The 20,283-nt window shown below is 35.4% G+C and overlaps 3 protein-coding genes across 5 annotated transcripts; 2 read left to right on the top strand and 1 right to left on the bottom strand.

Moving 5' to 3' along the window:
* Window positions 1-467: 467 nt before the first annotated feature.
* LOC18018672 (oleosin 14.9 kDa) lies at window positions 468-1,384 on the top strand. The gene is made up of 2 exons (XM_006401940.2): window positions 468-867; window positions 984-1,384. Exons 1-2 carry the CDS (start codon window positions 554-556, stop codon window positions 1,114-1,116), a joined length of 447 nt encoding a protein of 148 aa, XP_006402003.1. The 5' UTR covers window positions 468-553; the 3' UTR covers window positions 1,117-1,384.
* Window positions 1,385-1,576: 192 nt separating this feature from the next.
* LOC18018671 (ubiquinol-cytochrome-c reductase complex assembly factor 1) lies at window positions 1,577-3,843 on the bottom strand. Its single transcript, XM_006401939.2, has 7 exons — window positions 3,533-3,843; window positions 2,892-3,105; window positions 2,620-2,786; window positions 2,392-2,516; window positions 2,208-2,268; window positions 2,048-2,096; window positions 1,577-1,912 (listed from the first exon to the last, which is right to left on the bottom strand). Exons 1-7 carry the CDS (start codon window positions 3,683-3,685, stop codon window positions 1,845-1,847), a joined length of 837 nt encoding a protein of 278 aa, XP_006402002.1. The 5' UTR covers window positions 3,686-3,843; the 3' UTR covers window positions 1,577-1,844.
* A 4,183-nt stretch (window positions 3,844-8,026) lies between these two features.
* LOC18018670 (polycomb group protein EMBRYONIC FLOWER 2) lies at window positions 8,027-13,611 on the top strand. 3 transcript variants are annotated; one of them, XM_006401936.2, is made up of 22 exons: window positions 8,027-8,245; window positions 8,356-8,451; window positions 8,655-8,808; window positions 9,031-9,086; window positions 9,233-9,347; window positions 9,459-9,618; window positions 9,713-9,763; window positions 9,997-10,136; window positions 10,369-10,431; window positions 10,524-10,645; window positions 10,821-10,885; window positions 11,005-11,057; window positions 11,169-11,222; window positions 11,315-11,374; window positions 11,768-11,814; window positions 11,909-12,009; window positions 12,127-12,349; window positions 12,481-12,529; window positions 12,609-12,692; window positions 12,943-13,022; window positions 13,123-13,212; window positions 13,307-13,611. In XM_006401936.2, exons 2-22 carry the CDS (start codon window positions 8,414-8,416, stop codon window positions 13,404-13,406), a joined length of 1,905 nt encoding a protein of 634 aa, XP_006401999.1. In that variant the 5' UTR covers window positions 8,027-8,245; window positions 8,356-8,413; the 3' UTR covers window positions 13,407-13,611. The 3 variants fall into 3 exon arrangements, with proteins under 3 accessions (XP_006401999.1, XP_006402000.1, XP_024011585.1); XM_006401937.2 differs by having other exon boundaries at window positions 11,169-11,237; XM_024155817.1 differs by lacking the exons at window positions 8,027-8,245; window positions 8,356-8,451; window positions 8,655-8,808 and having other exon boundaries at window positions 9,469-9,618; window positions 11,169-11,237.
* Window positions 13,612-20,283: the final 6,672 nt, after the last annotated feature.

The following is a 20,283-nucleotide window of genomic DNA, read 5'->3' as shown; positions in this document are numbered from 1 at the left end:
ATTAAAGTTTAGAGACTTAAGCTTACGATTTTTACTAGACCACGACATGTCCAAGTATCCAACGGTAGTCAAAGAATCGTATTTCGAATATTCAAGCCCTTTTTGCTCTTAGAGGCAACGAGCTGTATACGCCTATACCACTACTCTCTATGGGCTAAGCTATGTTGTATAGATGACTAAAAACTTTGTATTTATAGATCGTGGAGATCAAGCCCATAACAACAATTTAATGTCCCGATCCATTTTGTGTTTCCGTTTTGTCCTATATTCGCCAACGAGAGCTAGGAAACAACGATCAAAACACAAAAACCGCCAAAAAAAAGTACGTGTCGCAAAACAAACCCATCTTTACTCTCTTTAACACATGCAACGGCTGCATGAAAACACTCTCGACACGTTGCATATCTCAAGCCGGTCCCATCTTCTTCATTTCATATTATATATCATCATTGCTTACTCCCAAAAATGTATATTACTATATATATACCATCTCTTATTATTTTTACATTTTTGTTGTTGGATCAAGCGATCATAAAAAAAAAAAAAAGAATCAATGGCGGACCAAACAAGAACCCACCAAGACATAATAGTCCGAGACACTAGTTTCCCGGAGGGGCGAGACCATCCGAAGGCGAGGCAGATGGTGAAGGCAGCAACCGCCGTCACAGCCGGTGGATCACTCCTTGTCCTCTCCGGCTTAACACTCGCCGGAACAGTGATCGCACTCACGGTGGCTACTCCTCTACTTGTCATTTTCAGCCCTGTCTTGGTCCCGGCAATGATCACCGTCGTTCTCATCATCACCGGATTCCTAGCCTCTGGTGGCTTTGGCATAGCCGCCATTACCGCCTTCTCTTGGCTTTACAGGTAATGTGACGTGACCTATACGTTTTGAAAACCTAGCTTGTAATGCACACTAATATAGGTGAAGAGTTTTTGAATATCGGAGAATCAGAGAATGATAATATGATGAATGTGTTTAGGCACATGACGGGGGCTGGAGCGGATCAGAGGATAGAGAGTGCTAGAATGAAGTTTGGGAGCAGAGGCCAAGACACCAAATTTGGGCAGCACAACATTGGAGTCCAACAACAACACCAACAAAAAGCTCTCTGAAAATTCAATATCAGATAAAACGAGAATTCCACATCAAATTTCTCATCCATCGTTTGATCTGTTTTCTTTGTTTTTCTCCAACGTTTGTGTTTGGAACGTTACGTGTAATAATAACATGAGTGTATGTTGTCAATCTTCATCTTTGTTAGTTCTTTCTTTGAAACATTTGTTATTTTGATCCTTCATGTTTTGTTATTGGAGTACCTACGGTGTCTTCATGTTCTGTAAATTGGTTTTTATCTACCACATCATCGTCAATATTATCTTTCACTATGAGTTTTAAAAGAAATCATAATTTTTAAAGAAAACTGCAGCTAATTCAAATTTTAAAAACTTGTATATGCTCCAAAAACTTTATTCTACATCAGAGCGATGTCATTGTGATTAAAAAATGAGGCAAGTCATTAAGGACAATAGCAGAGATCATAGTGTGGCAATAGTAATGATGAACGATCTCGAATAGAGAAACTAAACCTCGAGACATCATCGTGAGAAGCAGACAGAACAAGGTAGTATAGTTCTGATATTTTGCGGTTTACAAATTAATGTACCAATAACAGCAAATGATCTAACTTCAGTAATCTTATTAACTTTCACCATGTGCTCGTGATCATCTATATGCTAACAACCAGCATATTCCTTTGTGTAGTAGATATTAGAAAATTGAAACAAAAAAAGAAACAAATGAAAGATTGATTCGCAAAGCGCCACAGCTTCATCTATTTCACTCAAGTCACAGGGGCTTTGTTCTCCAATGGGGTGAAGGAGAAATTTCCAGAGAATATGGACTCTTTATCTGTGCATCACAAAACAGAACATTATAGGAAAGGCATGTCTATTTCAAGTGCGAAGTGCTAACTACACAAGCAAAATGATTTGTATGTTGCAGCCAATAAAGCATTATAAGATAATGGGAAGTTAGTATAAGCACCTGTTAAAGAAAGAGAACCAACTTCTCTCCGGACATATCTTGCCATGGCCTGAAACACACACAAGCTATGTATCTCAAAACAGTTTGGTACACAAAGCCTAAATTTGTATGTATGTGTATGTGTGTGTTTGTGAGAAATGTAGAGAGAGGGAAGTCATGCCTTTGCTGCTTTTAAATCCGTTTCATCAGGTGTTGTGATTCCATCGTCAGAAAATATGTTCCTACAATCCAATTCCATTTTCAGGTCCTGAGAGAAACATGAATCTATGGCTGCCATAACATGTACACATTCAACCATTTGGCTGTGTAATCTCTACCAGCACGGCGTTACAGAAGCTTTTTACCTCCATAATTTGATTTGTAGTTCATTTGGTTTAGCTTCCGGAAGTAACGCAGAATCATAGGCAACAACGTTTCCATAAAAGATTCTCTCTAGTTCCTTCATCCACTTATGCAGAAGCAAGTTAACCTGCACTTTCAAAAATGATTAAGACGATCTTATTTTAAGGAATCTAAGAACATTAGATTTGTCTTGGATGCCACAATCAGGCAAAACCAAGTCTAGCACATACCCCGGCTTTAGATACCCTGAGTTCCACATCATGATTGTAGATCTCATACACATGTTGACCAATATCAACACCTTCCTTTCCCTCTTCTTTCAAGCGGCGTAAAACAAGCCACATGTGAAGTACAAGCAACGAATACGTTATTTTGAATGTTTTCTCCAAGTTGAATACTGCAGCAGAGACAAAGCACACAAAGTATTTACATAAATTCGGTCTGAAACAAAAAGATAAACATATCTTCAGTGTTCTATTGTGTTGGAAACCAAATAAATTACCCTCATATATAGCAGGTTTGTCGACTTGTGAAACGATCCGCTTGTAGATCACGTTTGCACCACGGATAGATATGCTCTGTTTGCTGTAGAACAGAAGCAGCTTTAGTATGAAACGACGAATCCCTTCATAGTTTGGCTCATCGATTCTGAGAGGAGAGTCTTTGGGCAGAGCCAATGAACATGGCTTTGACAAAAACATCTTATCCAAGTTTATCTGTCAACCACAGAACAAATACTTTTCGTCATAATATGCAGAACAGTAGAAGAAAGAGCATGAATCTAAATAACAAATAGATTTCTCTATATACTAATGGAAACTCCAACATTAAAAGAGGTGAATCCAAGTCCATCTTCGTTGTAAATGCTTACAGGTAAAACCTAAATAGATCCAACAAAACTACAAACATAGTCCAGATTCAGCTGATGCTCAAGATTGCAATTCTATTAACATAGAAACAATCCGCATCAAACAGACATTTTTATAAACGAGCTTAGCTTCGAATCCTATATTGCGACATGAACATCAATAGAATCAAGCACTAAATGATCGATCATAGACTGAAAATGAAACCAGTAATAGCTAGTTCTGGGTACGAGATCTCTCAGCTGGGTAAACAAAATGTTGGGATTTGAGAACATACCGGAGATTTGCTGGGGAAATCCTTCTCAGCCGCCGGAGCTACAGTCGCGTACCCATAGCGCGAGAAAAAGGAGGGATTTTGCGTCGATCCATTTGTGCATAAAGATCGAAGCTTTGAGATTTGAGTAACAGCTCGACTCAATCTGGGCAACATTTGGAGAAAGCCCTTGTGGTTTTCAGTCGATCGAGGAAGGAAATTGAATGAGTGTAATGATCGAAATCTAAAACCCTAGGTGAAAAACCCTCTCCGGCTTCTGTTGATTGATGATGGGGATGCTACTCGTCCACGTTAGCGCCTATTCGGCCAGATACTGCAGAGGCTAACTTACGCCGCTACAGAAATGTTTGCTAAGGGAGAAAAAAAAAACTAAAGTGGAAGAAGTTTTACCCAAACGAAAATAATCAATATGAAAATCAAATTACATATTAATTTGATTAATAAACAGATTCATTTTCATTTTCGAATAACTGAATCCCAATCCAAAAACAAAATTGATCTACAAGTTATCTTGAAACATTGATATATTTGGTCTCACTTTCACCGTATCAAATTATTTAAACCATCAATAATATATATATATATATATGTATTTATAGATTATACATCAATATCTCAAACATACCTTTTTTTTATCTAATTCAAACATATGAAGTTTGCTTTTTTAATAAGTTTGGCACATTGATTGGCTTGCCTTTCCTTGAAAGTGCTGATTGGTCTAAACAATTTTTTATTTGGTACTGTATACGCTTTGAAGTTTGAAGCTTTGGCCATTCTAAAAGGCTTGGCTAATACTTTTACCAAAACACATGTGAGTCACTTTCAAACACTCTCTCTTGAAAAACCAAGATTATCTTAAGCAAACTATAGTCAAGAGAGGAGTTGTTGCTTCGCCTATACCAAAACATGTGACCTCAGGTAGGTTTTTTCCCCAAAACCATTTCATTTCCAGTCTTCCAGTACCAAACCAATCTCATAAGTCTAATTAGCTAGCAACCTTCCAAGTTGCATCAATGATATACTTAACTGACATTTTTTCTAGAAAAGACCACTTGATTAGATGAATTGATCGGTTCTTTAATTTCTTATATGGTTTTTAACTAATATATAGTACTACGATCCAAGTTTTGCCAAAATTAGACCAAAGTACTGTATATCTCATACGGTCAAAATGTGTCTTTCCTTTTACCTAAATTGACAAGACTATTCACACCAACATCCCTTGAGAGACACATTTTAGTTCTTTCTTCATAATGTTAGCCTTCTTTTCAGAGTGGTTAATATCCTAAGAGAACCAAGTCTTGATGTACAAAAAAATAAGGAGTTGATTCTATAATTTGAGAGTCTTTTTCTTTTCGATGATTAGCTAATGCCTACGCTCCTGCCAAATTTAAAACAACAATGATTCTCAAAGCTATATATAAGAAATAAACAACCTTTATGATTCACAAACCTGGACCTGATATATTCACGAATCAAAAGTGTCATGTAACTTGCACAAAACACGATTCCAAAAGACTTTGTCAATACGCTGTACTTCGACTTCTCTACAATTTCGGGTTCCTCCTTAAGCTCTTAATTATTTTGCAGGGCATTTCATTGTCGTTTACAATTTGTCAACTCAAAAACTTCTCGAGTATCTTAAGCAAACTATAGCGAAGAGAAGAGTTGTTGCTTCTGCCTATACCAAAACATGTGACCTCAGGTAGGTTTTTGCCTCTACACCATTTCAATCCACTTTTTCAGTACCAAAACCAATCTCACAAGTCTAATTAGCAAACAACCTTCCAAGCTGCATCAATGATATATTTCAACTGATTTTTTTCTAGAAGAGACCACTTGATTAGATAAAAAGATTAGTTTTTTGAACATTTTTATATAGTCCTCAACTAACATATAGTACTAAATTATACCAAAAATTCAAACCCGAAATGTGTGTATAACATAATATTGGCCAGATAGGTTAAAATTTTTATTTTTATTTTACCATTGCCACATGCATCTTGTGAAGTATTTTTTACTGGTATCCACTTGCCATTTAACATTTTGTCATTTATCCAAATGAAATTATAATGTAGTTTTAGTGTTAAAAAAGGGAAATAGCATCAATTTTTTTTTAAAAAAAAATTAGCAGTAATCGATAATTTATATAAGATAAATTTAAAATATGAATTGCTGCCAACTTCAAAATTTTGATGTGATTTCTATATAAGTTGGAAGATTTTATACTAAATACGTGAAAAATTTAATTTTATAAACCCTAAAACTAGATTTCGAGTTTGCGCAGTCATATAAATTAATGATAATCTTAGCTTTGAAAATTTTGAAGTGTTAGTGGCAACTACTTATAATTTTTTTTTGGAGAAATTCAGACATTTTTTCCCAAAACAAACTCTTCACGTCAGAGAGTTAGTACGATTCAGACATTTTTTCTTAAAAGAAAAAAGGAAAAAAATTACAGTGTTTGAGCTCCACAAATATCATTATATATTTTTTGCTAAAGACGCTCTTCTGTATCACTTTTTTTTTTTATCTAACTCAAACACACATTAGTAAATCGTAATTAACAACACACTTGTTTGGAAACATATAGAAGTTTGCTTGTTTATAAGATCGGCACATTGATTGGTTTGCCTTTTCTTGAAAGTAATGATTGGTCTAAACAATTTTCTTATTTGGTATATGCTTTGAAGCTTTGGCTATTCTAAAAGGCTTGGCTACTGCTTTTACCATAACAAGTGATTCACTCTCAAACACTCTCTCTCTCTACAAACCAAGATTATCTTAAGCAAACTATAGCCAAGAGAAGAGTTGTTGCTTCTGCCTATACTAAAACATGTGACTTCAGGTAGGTTTTTGCCCCCAAAACCATTTCATATCCGCTCTTTCAGTATCAAACTTATCTTATAAGCCTAATTAGCAAGCAACCTTCCAAGTTGCATCAATGATATACTTAAACTGACATTTTTTAAGAAAGAGCATCTGATTTGATAAAAAAAGATTAGTTTTTCATGTTTTTTAATATAGTTTTTAACTAACACATAATACTACGGTCCAAGTTTGCCATACGGTCAAAATATGTCTTCCTTTTTGCCAAAATTGACAAGACCATAATGTCATACGGTCACACCAACATCCCTTGAGAGACACATTTTAGTTCTTTCTTCATAATGTTAGCCTTCTTTTCAGAGTGGTTATTACCTTAGGAGAACCAAGTCTTGATGTATAAAAAAAATAAGGAGCTGATTCTCTAATTTGAAAGCCTTTTTTTTTTCTACGATCAGCCAATGCCTACGCTCCTGCCAAATTTAACACAACAGTGATCCTCAAAGCTATATAAAAGAAATAAACAACTTTTATGATTCAGAAAACTTGGACCTGATATATTCACGAAGCAAAGTGTCATGTAACTTGCACAAAACACGAGTCCAAAAGACTTTGTCAATACGTTGTACTTCGACTTCTCTACAATTTCAGGTTCCTCCTTAAGCTCTTAAGCATTTTGCAGGGTATTTCATTGGCGTTTGCAATTTGTCAACTCAAAAACTTCTCTAGTATCTTAAGCAAACTATAGCCAAGAGAAGAGTTGTTATACCAAAACATGTGACCAGCTCAGGTAGGTTTTTCCCCTAAAACCAGTTCATTTCCACTTTTCAGTACCAAACAAATCTCACAAGTATAATTAGCAAACAACCTTCCAAATTGCATCAATGATATACTTAAACTGACTTTTTTCTAGAAGAGACCACTTGATTAAATGAAAAGATCGGTTCTTCAAACTTTTTTATATAGTTCTCAATTAACATATAGTAAAAATTCTAATCCAAAATGTGTGTATAACATAATATTGGCCCGATAGGTTAAAATTTTTATTTTACCATGCCACATGCATTTTGAACCATTTTAGTTATTTTTTTTTGATGCCAAATGCTTCAATATTTTTTATTGTATGCACTTTCCATTTAACATTTTATCATTTATCCAAATAAAATTATATTATAGTTTTACTTAGTATTAAAAAAGGGAAACAGCATCAAAAAATTTTAAATATTGGCAGTTATCAATATTTTAAACTTTTCATACACGATATATTTAAAATATGAATAGCTGTCAATTTCAAAGTTAAGTTTTGATACGATTTCTTTATAAATTAGAAGATTTCATACTAAAAAACGTGAAAAAACTAATTCTATATAAATCTTAAAACTAAATTTTAAATTTGCATTTAGAAGATTTTATACTAAAAACGTTAAAAACCTAATTTTATAAACCCTAAAATTAGATTTTGAATTTGAGCCGCCATATATAAATTAATGATAATAGTAGCTTTGAAGATTTAAAGTGTTAGTGATAACCACTTTAAAACTTTTTTTGGAGAGCAATTCAGACAGTTTTTCCGAAACAAAATCTTCACGTCAGAGAGTTGGTAAGAATCAGACATTTTTCTTAAATAAAAAGAGAAAAAAGTTTACTGTCTTTGAGCTCCACAAATGTCACTATTTCTTTATTGCTCCAAAGCGCTCCTCTGTATCCGCGTTAAGATAATTCTCAAAAATTAGGGCTTTTTTGTTTTTGTTTTGATCCTCACCTTCTTCTTTCAATTCGTTGAATCTCCTCTGCAATTCGAAGCTTTCCTTCCCAGATTCTACCTCCTATTTGCTCTCAATTCCGAATTTTTGAATTAGTCCGATAAACTCATTTTCAAGGAGTTTCGAGGTCACTGTTCAATTTCACCCATTTCGTTTCCTGCTAATCGCGTGAAATTGATTTTCTGCTTCTAAAATCATGAAATGACCCTCTTTTGTTGTTTTTTGTTTTCTTCGCAGGTTGAAGCTGAAGCATTTTGTTGTCTGTGATGGTATTTGTGATGATCTCGTAGCGAGAATGCCAGGCATTCCTCTCGTCACTCGTGAAACCTCTTCGTATGTTCTCTTTCACTATACTAATTTCAAAGCTCAAGGCTTTTCTTTTAATCTTTGAAGAATGGATCTTCCTTTTTCCATTTTCCCCCAAATTGTTATATTATGTATTGGCATTGTGAAATCTAGACCATCTCTATTATACTGAGTATGCTTATGGACTCTTTGGTACAATAGTTGACAATTTGGTGGTGTATGAATCGCAGTTGTTCAAGAAGCACAGATACAGATCAGATGTGCCATGAAGACCACCGTGTGCATATTTCTGAAGAGGAAGAGATCGCTGCTGAAGAGAGCCTCGCTGCCTATTGCAAGCCTGTAGAACTCTACAATATTCTTCAGCGGCGTTATAAAGGGAATGTATGTGTTTCTTTGCCTGCCTGTCTCCTATTTTTGTTTTCTTTTCTGTAGAGGAATGTGTATAAACCATGTGTGATGACATATAGCTCAGTTTCTGGTTTACTTTTGATGTAGATAATTCCCATGGAAGTGTAGTTTGCGTGTATTTCGTTTCGTATAAGCAAGCATGTGTTCTCTTGCTAGAGACCATCCTAACCATTTATCTCTCTTTCTCCCTTGTAGCCCTTGTTTCTTCAGCGATGTTTGCATTATCAGATTGAAGCAAAACATAAAAGGAGGTAAATTTTTGTTTTTCTGTTCTTGTTCAGAATCTCCATTACAGTTGTGCAATTACTAGATTATACCTCAACCATTGTTTGGGAAGATGTTTTTTTTAAGAGTTTACCCACTGGTGGATAGTAATGAATAGTTTACTATTGTGCAGAATACAAATGACTGTGTTCCTTTCGGGCACTATAGATGCAGGGGTACAAACTCAAAAACTGTTCCCTCTGTATATTCTGTTGGCAAGACTCGTTTCCCTTAAGCCTGTCGCCGAGGTAGGCGTTTAAACCTCAGAAAAAACTGGATTGATATTTATCTGATTTCATTTGTAACTTATCTTTTGATAGCTAACTTCTTTTTTTTTTTTTGAAATTCTCAAATTATAGTATTCTGCAGTATATAGGTTCAGCCGAGCATGTATTCTAACTGGTGTCCTGGGGGTTGATGGAGTTAGTCAAGCCCAAGCCAACTTTCTTCTCCCTGATATGAACAGACTCGCGTTGGAGGCAAAATCAGGATCACTCGCTATCTTATTTATCAGCTTTGGTAATTAAGATTGACTGGTGTACAGAATTATTTGAAGGAATTCATATATGTAAAGTATCCAGATAAACTGATCATATTGTTTTCTTTCTTGTAGCTGGTGCGCAAAATTCTCAGTTTGGCATTGATTCAGGCAAGATCCACTCAGGTATTTGCATTCTTCATTGATCTTACATTTTTAACTTAAAAAGGGGGTGTGTCTATTTGGACATACCATATGTTTACATGTCATAATGTGGACATATAGAAACCTCAGTCAGTCAGTCCTGTTTCATAACAAAATGAATCAGGGATGCTTTGACTCTAGTTATAAGAGTTCCTGAGCGTCTCGTTCTTCTCTAACTCTATCATCATGAGAGTCTCTTTTTTTTTGTCTGGCAGGAAATATAGGAGGACATTGTCTATGGAGCAAAATACCTTTGCAATCGCTCTATGCATCGTGGAAGAAATCTCCAAACATGGATTTGGGACAGAGGGTAGACTCAGTCTCTCTTGTTGACATGCAGCCTTGCTTCATAAAGGTAATATTTCCTCAATCATTTTCTTAATAGACTCTTTAAGTAGATTATGCTCTTCTCTTTTCGACAACTCCTTATTCCCTGTAGTGAGATGAGGACTCTGGATTTAACTTCTTTCATGTAATTTGAAAAAGTAAATTGCAATCAATTGCTAATGTGAATTTATTTTTGCTGTAAGTTTACAGTCTTGACCATATAAATGAAATATTACTCGTAAACTTGTCCAATTCTGCAGCTAAAGTCTCTGAGTGAGGAAAAGTGTGTCTCGATTCAGGTTCCCAGCAATCCCCTCACCTCGGTAATTTTTCTCACTTTGCTATATTTCCATCTGTTATTCTGAAACTATTATGTAACAGTATCTCACAATTCTTATAATTCTTGTTTTTGAAGAGCTCACCGCAGCAAGTGCAAGTCACCATATCTGCAGAAGAGGTTGGGGCAACGGAAAAATCTCCTTATAGTTCATTTTCATATAATGACATCGCTTCGTCTTCACTGTTGCAAATTGTTAGGTAACGTCAGTTTAGTCTACGTACCTCATCTCATTATGATTTTTTTTTTTTTTTTGGTTGTAATTGTATACACTCTGTTGACCTGTCTGCTATCTCCCTTAATCAATAGTTGTGAGTTTATAATGTCTATCTCTTCGTGTTGACTCTAAGTCACTCTGCTACGTTCCTCGCACAGGTTGAGAACAGGGAATGTAGTTTTCAATTACAGATACTATAACAACAAATTGCAGAGGACTGAAGGTAATTTTTGTATAATCACTAACCTGTTTCGTACCAATTTATTTGGATATATCATATTATATGTGTTATCTTTCGTGTTGCACATTACATTTTGGATTCTATTGCTTTTTTTCTTGCAGTAACTGAAGACTTTACATGTCCATTGTGCTTAGTAAAATGTGCCAGTTTCAAGGTGGACTTTTTCATTTCCATTCTCATTCATACCTCTCAGTCAAAGATACAGCTGTAATAACTAGTCTTTTTAGTGATGCAATGTTTTCTTTTGTTCTCAATCATGTTGTAGGGCTTAAGATATCACTTGCCAGCAACCCATGATCTCTTCAACTTCGAGTTTTGGGTTTGTAACTTCAAAGTTCAGTTAGCTATTGCTCTTTTTTAGAATTTTCTTTTTTTTAATAGTGCCACTAATTTGCTCCACTTGGTTTATAGGTAAATGAAGAATATCAGGCTGTAAATGTCTCTCTCAAGACGGAGACAATGATCACCGAGGTAAGAGCACCTTGTTTGTTTGATTTATGTCCATTAGTGTCTCTGCTGTAGACCTTTTAGGCTATGAAAATTTCAATTTCCAAACTAGTCTCCTCAATGAGTTGTTGACTTTTGAGTGGTTAAATAGGAGAACTGGAATGTTTCATAGTTATTTGCCACATTATGATCTCTGCTATTTTCCTTAATGAAATGAAGAGAATAAAATCAAAGTAACATCGCTGAGGCCCTTAACCTATGTGTCCATCAAAGCTAGACTGTAGAATAAAGTTCTGAATTACAGATAGGAGTGACAAACCTTTTTGAAGTAGTTGGTGCTATATTACATTCTATTATTTCCTTCATTTTTCCAATTTAATGATTACTCTTAACACTGTTCATAAAAAAACTTCTCAGATTAATGAGGACGGTGTTGACCCAAACAAGCAACCATTCTTTTTCTCGTAAGCTATCTAACCTATTTTGTTGCCTTTACTTATCTTACTAGCATTTCGCTGTCAGTTATCCAAACCATAAATTTTCTACAATATATGACAGTTCAAAGAAATATAGACGTAGGAGGCAAAAGAGTCAGGTACGAAGCTCAAAGCAGGGGAATCATCTTGGATTAGGTTGCGAGGTGCTAGAGAAGACTGATGGTATGTGTTTGATTGTAATGAATAGTTACTTGGATTTGTGGTATTGGCTTCTTTTGCGATGAGAGCCTGTCTTAGTTTTATAGTTACGAGTAGTTAGCTTTTTATTTTTCTTTTCAGATGCTCATTCTGCTAGAAGTGAGAAGAGCCGAATACAACCTGGAAAGCTTCACGAAAGAACTGGGGGTGCTGAGTCGTCTGGTCAAAGAGTTCCTCCTGGCACGAGTCCTGCAGATGTGCAATCATGCGGTGATCCAGATTATGTGCAGTCGACAGATGGAAGTACGATGTTGCAATTTGCAAAAACGAGAAAGCTATCTATAGAACGGTCGGATTTGAGGAAGTATGTTTGTCTTTCTTTTGTCTTTGATTCTATTTTACTACACATGGTTCATTCTTCGAAATTTCTATCCTAGATGTATTACAAGTATCCCAAATCATATGAGTGAGTTTTTCATTTGTTGTCTCCTCCAGCCGTAGCCTCCTTCAGAAGAGACAGTTCTTCCACTCTCATCGAGCTCAGGTGATCTATTTCTCTAGCTCTCTAGCTCTCTTGCTTATGAAGATTACAATTGATTGTGATATACTCTGTACTATCGCAGCCCATGTCTCTAGAACAAGTACTCTCGGACCGAGATAGTGAAGATGAAGTTGATGATGATGTGGCAGATTTTGAAGATAGAAGGGTATGTTTTACAATTTAACATTTTCACCCGCTTTAGCTTACTTTCATTTAACTTGCATCTGCTAGATAAAGTTCAGTAGTTTGGTAGTATGGTAGAGACATCAAAACCAGAGTAATGTGGTTATATAACACTTGTTAAAGAACGAAACGTCTCTGTTTGTTCTTGGTTCTAAAATAGTTTGTCTGATTCCCCGTTACATTACAGTGAATGATTTTTTCTTTTTACTATATGAAACTCTTCTTTCTTTCAGATGCTCGATGATTTCGTTGATGTGACCAAGGATGAGAAGCAGATGATGCACATGTGGAACTCGTTTGTGAGGAAGCAGCGGTATGTCTTATCTCTTCTCAGTACATGTGTAACAGTTTGTGATATTCCTGCATGTGTAACCATCCATTACCTTGACACTGGTTTTTGACCCATTTTGCAGAATATTAGCAGATGGTCACATTCCATGGGCATGTGAGGCGTTCTCGAGATTACATGGACCCGTCATGATTCGAACACCGAACCTGATTTGGTAAATTAAGTCTCGTTTTCTCCATTGTTTAATTTGTCAAATGTTTCAAGAGAAGAAAGTGGGTTTTATTGATAAATGTGAGTATTTTGTGTAGGTGCTGGAGAGTGTTTATGGTGAAACTGTGGAACCATGGCCTTCTTGACGCCCGAACCATGAACAACTGTAATACCTATCTCGAACAGCTCAAAAGTTGAAGACCCATATATCCATTATTTAAGTAGAAACAAAAAAAAAGTGTACACATTGAGGAGTTTTGGGTCTCAGATCTCATTTTTAAGAACTCTTTGGTCCTTAATCCTTTTTGGTTTTGGATGTTAACAGTTTAAATTAATCCTGTTTCGTTTTGGATGTTATTAATTTACATTTTTTATTCAGGAGTTATTAATTTGCTTAACATAATGAAATTGGTAATATTACTTTTTTTCAGAAATATATTTTACCCGATATATGGTAATAATGTATTCAGTGTAAGTGAGGGCACTCGTATTTGTCTCGTAAAGGTTTTTCAAAGTCATTTATAAAAAAAAAGGCACTAAAGAATTGTTATCATTATTGAAAAGCAAATAAACTCCATAGTATCATAGCAGCCAACCAGGTTTTGATGGAATATATGTATTCACAAAAAGATCCATCAAAATTGAATTTGGTCTGATTGGTTTATTGTTGATATATAATTATCACGGTAAGAGGTAAAACACTAATATTCGAATCAAAAGTTTCGTTTTATTAAAAGATAGATTGGAAAAATACAATTTTAACTTAGTGTGATTGGTTATTGTTGATATATAATATCACACTAAGAGGTAAAACAGTAATATTCGAATTAAAAGTTTCGTTTTATTAGAAGATAGATCGGAAAAATACAATTTGAGTTAAAATAGTCATAGTTTCGACGACCTTGTTAACAAAGGAAGAATTCGAAATAAACTTGACGATCTCAAAGTTCTTCAAAGGTCTCTTTCTGCTCTTGATTTGCGGATGCCTCGAATGAATGAAGTCCTCCTCTATTTATACGAATTCTAAGGCGGTTTGAGAAGAAATTTCCTTTTCCTTCTCGATATGGGATTTAACATTTTTCTTCCTTGATATTTCCAGAAATCCTCCGTGAAATTCGAAAAGGTCGGCTAGTTTCGTAAACTGGGCTTTAATGGACCTTCTAGAAAGTCATATGTCGGCCCACCCGATTTAACCTCGATTCTAATCTTCGTAAACCAAGGTCTCTCCAGTCCTTTATAAATACTCCTCTTCACTCTCACTTCTTCACTTTTTCTCCACCACTTAAGGTATAAAGTTCTACCTTCTCTCTAGAACTTTCTCTCTTCGCAAAAAGAACGAACTGCTCCTATAATTAAGTTCGGTCAACTCAACTATGTGAACCAAACTTTAGTTGAGTTCGGTTTAATTTGGACGACCATCCTTCTTCTTTATTTCTTCCACCTCTCCTTAATTATGATGCGACCACTTTTGACAATATCTCTTTTCCCCTTTCTTTTTTATTTCTAGAGCTGGGCTTAAATCAATTCTCATTGGGCCCATTAAACTCCATCAACACCTTTTTTAATTATGCTGCACTTACTCATCATCCTTCTCCTCCTTTATTCCTTCCTTCTTTCTTTAAAATAATAAATCCAGCTCCCTTCTTCCTCAATAATGGCGATCTTCTTCCTTTTTAAATAATGTCGACCTTTTTTTTTTAATTATGCCAAGCTTCTTTTTTAATTAAGTGAGTTCGACCTCCTTCACATCGACTTTCGCCCCTATTAGCCGATCTATTCCAAGTGCTGCCTTAATTTTCTACTCTTTATTTGCCAAAACAAGCTTCTCCTTCTTTTAAGCTAACCTGCACTTCTTGAAATTTACCCAGATCTGCACTGCTTCTCTTCACCGACCTTCTCGATTTGAGTTCAGGTTTTTCCCGCCGGACTGCTCTCTTCGCCAACCTCCAGACTCTTAACAGCCGATCTCCTCTTGACGAGGTAATGCTCACCGACCTTCTTTAATTCTTAGTTTAATAAATAATTTTATTAAAACGCAGACCTGTGTGATCTCCTTTTAGTTAGTGGAACCGAGCTTCATCGTCACAGCCGACCAACTTATTTTGGTTTCAAAACTTCTTCTTTTCTCTCCAAAAGCTGGCCGTAATATTCTCCTTGTTTCCTTTCGTTTTCCAAGTAAAGTTGTTCGTATTTTTAGAAATCTCTTCTTCACCAATTTATGGTCTCTATTTCCTTGTCGACCTTGCTTCTACTTATACCGAACTCTCACATATCTTCCTTATTCCTGATGTGTCTTTTAAACTTCGTTCACCGAATCTCACAGATGCCTCCAAACTTGACCGATTCTACCAGTTCTTCCAGTTCGTCAGATTCTACAAGCTCTTCCAGCCCACCTGATTTTTCGCCGAGCCAGAGTGATCCTACAGAAAAACGAGTGGCTTCTCCTGCACCCGCTCCATCCGATCCGACCTCATCTAGCTCCTCCAACTCTTCTCAATCCTCGCCGAGCCAGAACGATCCGAAAGGAAAACGTGTGGCTTCTTCTGCTCTTGATTCGTCTGATTCACCGTCCTCTTCTAGTTCTTCCTCGATATATGAGGAGGTCAGCCCATCTCAGCCTGCCGACGATGTTGACGAGGTGCACAATGTCGAAGTAGGTAGTTCAGTCGGAAAAATCTGAACTCAAATCGAGAAGGTCGGTGAAGAGAAGCAGTGCAGATCTGGGTGAGCTTCAAGAAGTGCAGGTTGGCTTAAAAGAAGGAGAAGCTTGTTTCGGCAAATAAAGAGTAGATCTCGAAAATTAAGACAACACTTGGAATAGATCAGCTAATAGGGGCGAAGGTCGATGTGAAGGAGGTCGAACTCACTTAATTAAAAAAGAAACTTAGCATAATTTAAAAAAAAAAAAAAGGTCGACACTATTTAAAAAGGAGGAAGATCACCATTATTGAGGAAGAAGGGAGTTGGATTTATTATTTTAAAGAAAGAAGGAAGGAATAAAGGAGGAGAAGGATGGTGAGTAAGTGCAGCATAATTAAAAAAAGGTGTCGGTGGAGTTTAATGGGCTCAATGAGAATTGATTCAAGCCCAGCTCTAGAAATAAAAAAGAAAGGGGAAAAAAATATTGTCAATAGTGGTCGCAGCATAATTAAGGAGAGGTGGAAGAAATAAAGAAGGAGGATGGTCACCCAAATTAAACCGAACTCAATTAAAGTTTGGTTCACATAGTTGAGTTGACCGAACTTAATTATATGAGCAGTTCATTCTTTTTGCGAAGAGCAAGAGAGAAAATATATATATAAAAGAAAGATGAACTAAAAAAAAGGTAGAGAGAGAAAGTTCTAGAGAGAAAGTAGAGCTTTATACCTTAAGTGGTGGAGAAGAAGTGAAGAAGTGAAAGTGAAGAGGAGTATTTATAAAGGATTGAGGCCCATTAGAAAGCCTGTACTAATTGAAGTCCGTACAAGAAAACGATCTAAAGATGGAACTGTGCCAAGTGGCACAAGAATAGAGCGACAAAAGATTTTTCCCATCAAGTTATCTCCGGTCTCAATTCAAACCGAGCTAAAAGGTCCATGAATTTCGCCGAACTCATTTAAAACAAAAGAGGTAATATTCAAATCAAAAGTCTCGTTTTATTATAAGATAGTTCGGAAAAATACAACTTGAGTTAAGGTCGACGACCTCGTTAACAAAGGGAAAACTCGAAATAAACTTGACGATCTCAAAGTTCTTCAAAGGTCTCTCTGCTCTTGATTTGCGGATGCCTCGAATTAATGAAGTCCTTCCCTATTTATACAAATTCTAAGGCGGTTTGAGAAGAACTTTCCTTTTCTTTCTCGATATGGGATTTAACATTTTTCTTCCTCAATATTTCCGGAAATCTTCCGTAAAATTCGGAAAGGTCGGTCAGTTTCGTAAACTGGGGTTTAATGGACCTTCTAGAAAGTCGTATGTCGGTCCACCCGATATAACCTCAATTCTAATATTCGTAAACCAAGGTCTCTCCAGACCGGTCTCGATTAATACCGGATTAAACCGAGGGTGCGAAGTACACCACCAACAGTTATCCAATTTTTAACAAGTTAAACTAAGTGAGTGGTTTAATGCATTTAATCAAATTGCATAAAATTTCTTCATTAGCTTCATCAGCGATCATCAAAGTCTACATGATCTATGTTAATTGATATATGTAGTAGCTTCCATCACATCATAAGCTTGAAATTCCCTTCACTCCTTCACATCTATAACATGATTTAACAAATGACAAAAAATCAAACCAATGACAGCAAGAATCTACATGATCCAGAAAATAAATATCACAAAACAGAGCCAAGTTGGAGGGGTGGGAGTTGGGTGAACAAAAACAAAAGTTTTCATTACTAATAGGATACCATTGTACTCCAAGTATACAAGAAAATAGTGTTCAAAATGAGTGATGATTAATCTTCCACTGCTTAGATACTTAATTAAGAGCGATAAAAATAACAAATATTTATTAAGAAAATTTGGGGCTTTGTGATTTAAAGAGTTCTGTTGATTTGTTTTGTAATCGTTATCTCTGCCCATATAATCGACAGTCGAGATAAAAGCCGATGAGCTATGAAGGATTTAATCTTCTGTGTAATTATTATTTGTTTAATTTGTCCTGTTAGAGATTTTTGTTTTCCCTATCTATTCTTCTTTATCCAGTTTGATCATTTTTGAAGTGTCATTAAACTATGAAATCTTTAATCAAGGGACTAAATCTACAAAGCTCCATTGATAATAAACATAAACAAATAAATAAACATTAAATTTTTGATTAGTTTCATTGTATAGATATATAGATCATATCATATCATCATTATTTCACACCACTCTTGCACTAAAAATGAACACATAATACATAAGAAGTCAAACAAGTTTTCACAAAAGAGGCAAGTCTCTAAGAGAAAACATGATAAGAGATAAGATATCTCGTTTTTACGTAAAGGATCTTGTTCTCTTTTATTTCTTTTCATCATCATTAAAGCTTTTAATCATGTCTAGCATCACATCTTGCAAAGGATTAAGTGTGCTCTTCATAATTAGTGAGTAGTTCCATTATGAGGTTTTAGATAGATAGATTAGGGTGCTGAAATGCTTGATAAGCGAGTTTAGGTTCTAGATCTGCATCATTTATTTTCTACTAAACAAATCTCTATGCTGGATCCATGAACATCACATGTGGTCTAGATCTGAGGTATTTTCACGCCTGAGAAGTGTTCGCTGAAATACCTGAACCAGGTTTAGTAGAGGTTTAAGGGTCTTTCATCATGATAATGATAGCTTGCTTCTCTTAATTGACTCATTGAACCGATTTTTAATGTTTGCTGATTCATGCTTCTCAAAAGGGATTTTAGTATAAAAGATGATTAGTATAGAAGTTTAATACCTTCATGAGAGGATTATCTTGATATTGAGTTCATGTTAAATGAAGTTGCTTAATCATTTGGTTTATTAACTCACTAGTTTAATATGGAAGCACCCAAGTCTTTTATCTTGTCTAAGATCTCTACTTCATCAGCTTATATCATCATTTGATTATCTATCTTGCTTACTTGTTTGTTTATTTGCTTCTGCTTTAGTTTAAGTCTCTTGTTTTTTGTTTTTGTTCATTTGCTTGCACTTTAAGTGGTTTAGACACCAAAACCCATTTATTGATTACGCTTGACTTAAGATACAAAGCATCTTAAACTAGTGTCTAACCACAAGTATGGATTGATACCTCTTCATTATTACAATAAAAAGGGATTGATAACCCTTGCACAAGACCTAAAAAGTCTTAGTTATCAATTGGCACCGTTTGCTCGAGATCGAACCCGAGTCACCCGCGTGACAGGCGGGAATACTTACCACCGTCGGATCACTGGTCTTCATTGACATTCATTTTAACCGTTGCTAAGATTAAACATACCTAACATAACCCGAATCACCCCACATGCACCCATGAGATTCAAAATTTAACAATACTATCATGGTAACAACGACATATGTTGACTAGAGACAGACTCATATTTACGTCTCTTACCCGTGGCACCGTTTAAAAATGAACACAAAAAATGAAAAAAGAAATCATCAGCGATCATCCAAATCTACATAATGCTAAAGAAGCGTGCTTGAGATATCAATCACATGAAGCGACAACGAGAATCTTCTTGATACAGAATATTAGTTTCACCAGTTGACACCTTATGAGAAGTTTTAAGTACCCTACAATTGATTGACAGATGACTCAGAAAATCAACATAAAACTCAAAAGAAAAAAAAGCGTCTAGCTCTCTTTTTTTTTCAAGGTTTTTTTTCTCCCGTGATATCCTTGTTCATCACATTTATATGCCATAAATGAACATACATCTAGATCAAAACTTGATTGTTGGAGAATGTTTGGAATATAAACAGAAAGTCATAATTACAAATACCTATTTTTCCATTTCATACAAAAAGAGAAGGGTGAAGTCAATATATGTATCGAGGTTGTGATGTTAATAGTCTAATAGAAAAAAAAACATTAGTATTGCGTAAAGAAAGAAGAGGCATAATATCCATGTGCCTTCAGAGATTGGAATTTAAACGGATCATATCAATAATATCATTAATTCATTATGCATCAGCACAGTATAGCAATCTTTGGAATATATACCCAAAAGTTTTCAAGAGTTCTAATAGCTGCTTTCCATCTTTCATAATCCCATACCATTATCTAAAATCTAAATAATAAGGCTCATAGATATGTATATTAACCTTTCTTCAGTTAATTAACACCTGAAAAAAATTATGGCTTCTCTGTTCTCTCTCTTTGGTTCTACATTTTGGGCAACCAGCAACACATTTGGTATCAAGGACGAAACAAACCTAGGAAATCTAGAAAATTAAGGGAAATGCATATACCTCAATGATTATGGCTAAGGCCAAGCTTGGAGTACACCAGAAAGAGGAAACATCAGAGTAAGAAGGGTGTTGCTTTTATCAAATAATTCAAGATTAGAAATACATACACAAACCTAACTTGACGGTTTCTCCTTGGAACAATGAAACAAGTGAAACAAGTTAC

This window comes from Eutrema salsugineum, unplaced genomic scaffold (assembly GCF_000478725.1).
Source record: "Eutrema salsugineum unplaced genomic scaffold, Eutsalg1_0 scaffold_2, whole genome shotgun sequence".
Classification (NCBI taxonomy): domain Eukaryota; kingdom Viridiplantae; phylum Streptophyta; class Magnoliopsida; order Brassicales; family Brassicaceae; genus Eutrema; species Eutrema salsugineum.
Note: the sequence above shows the minus strand (reverse complement) of the source record. Positions and strands in the feature narration are given on the sequence as shown.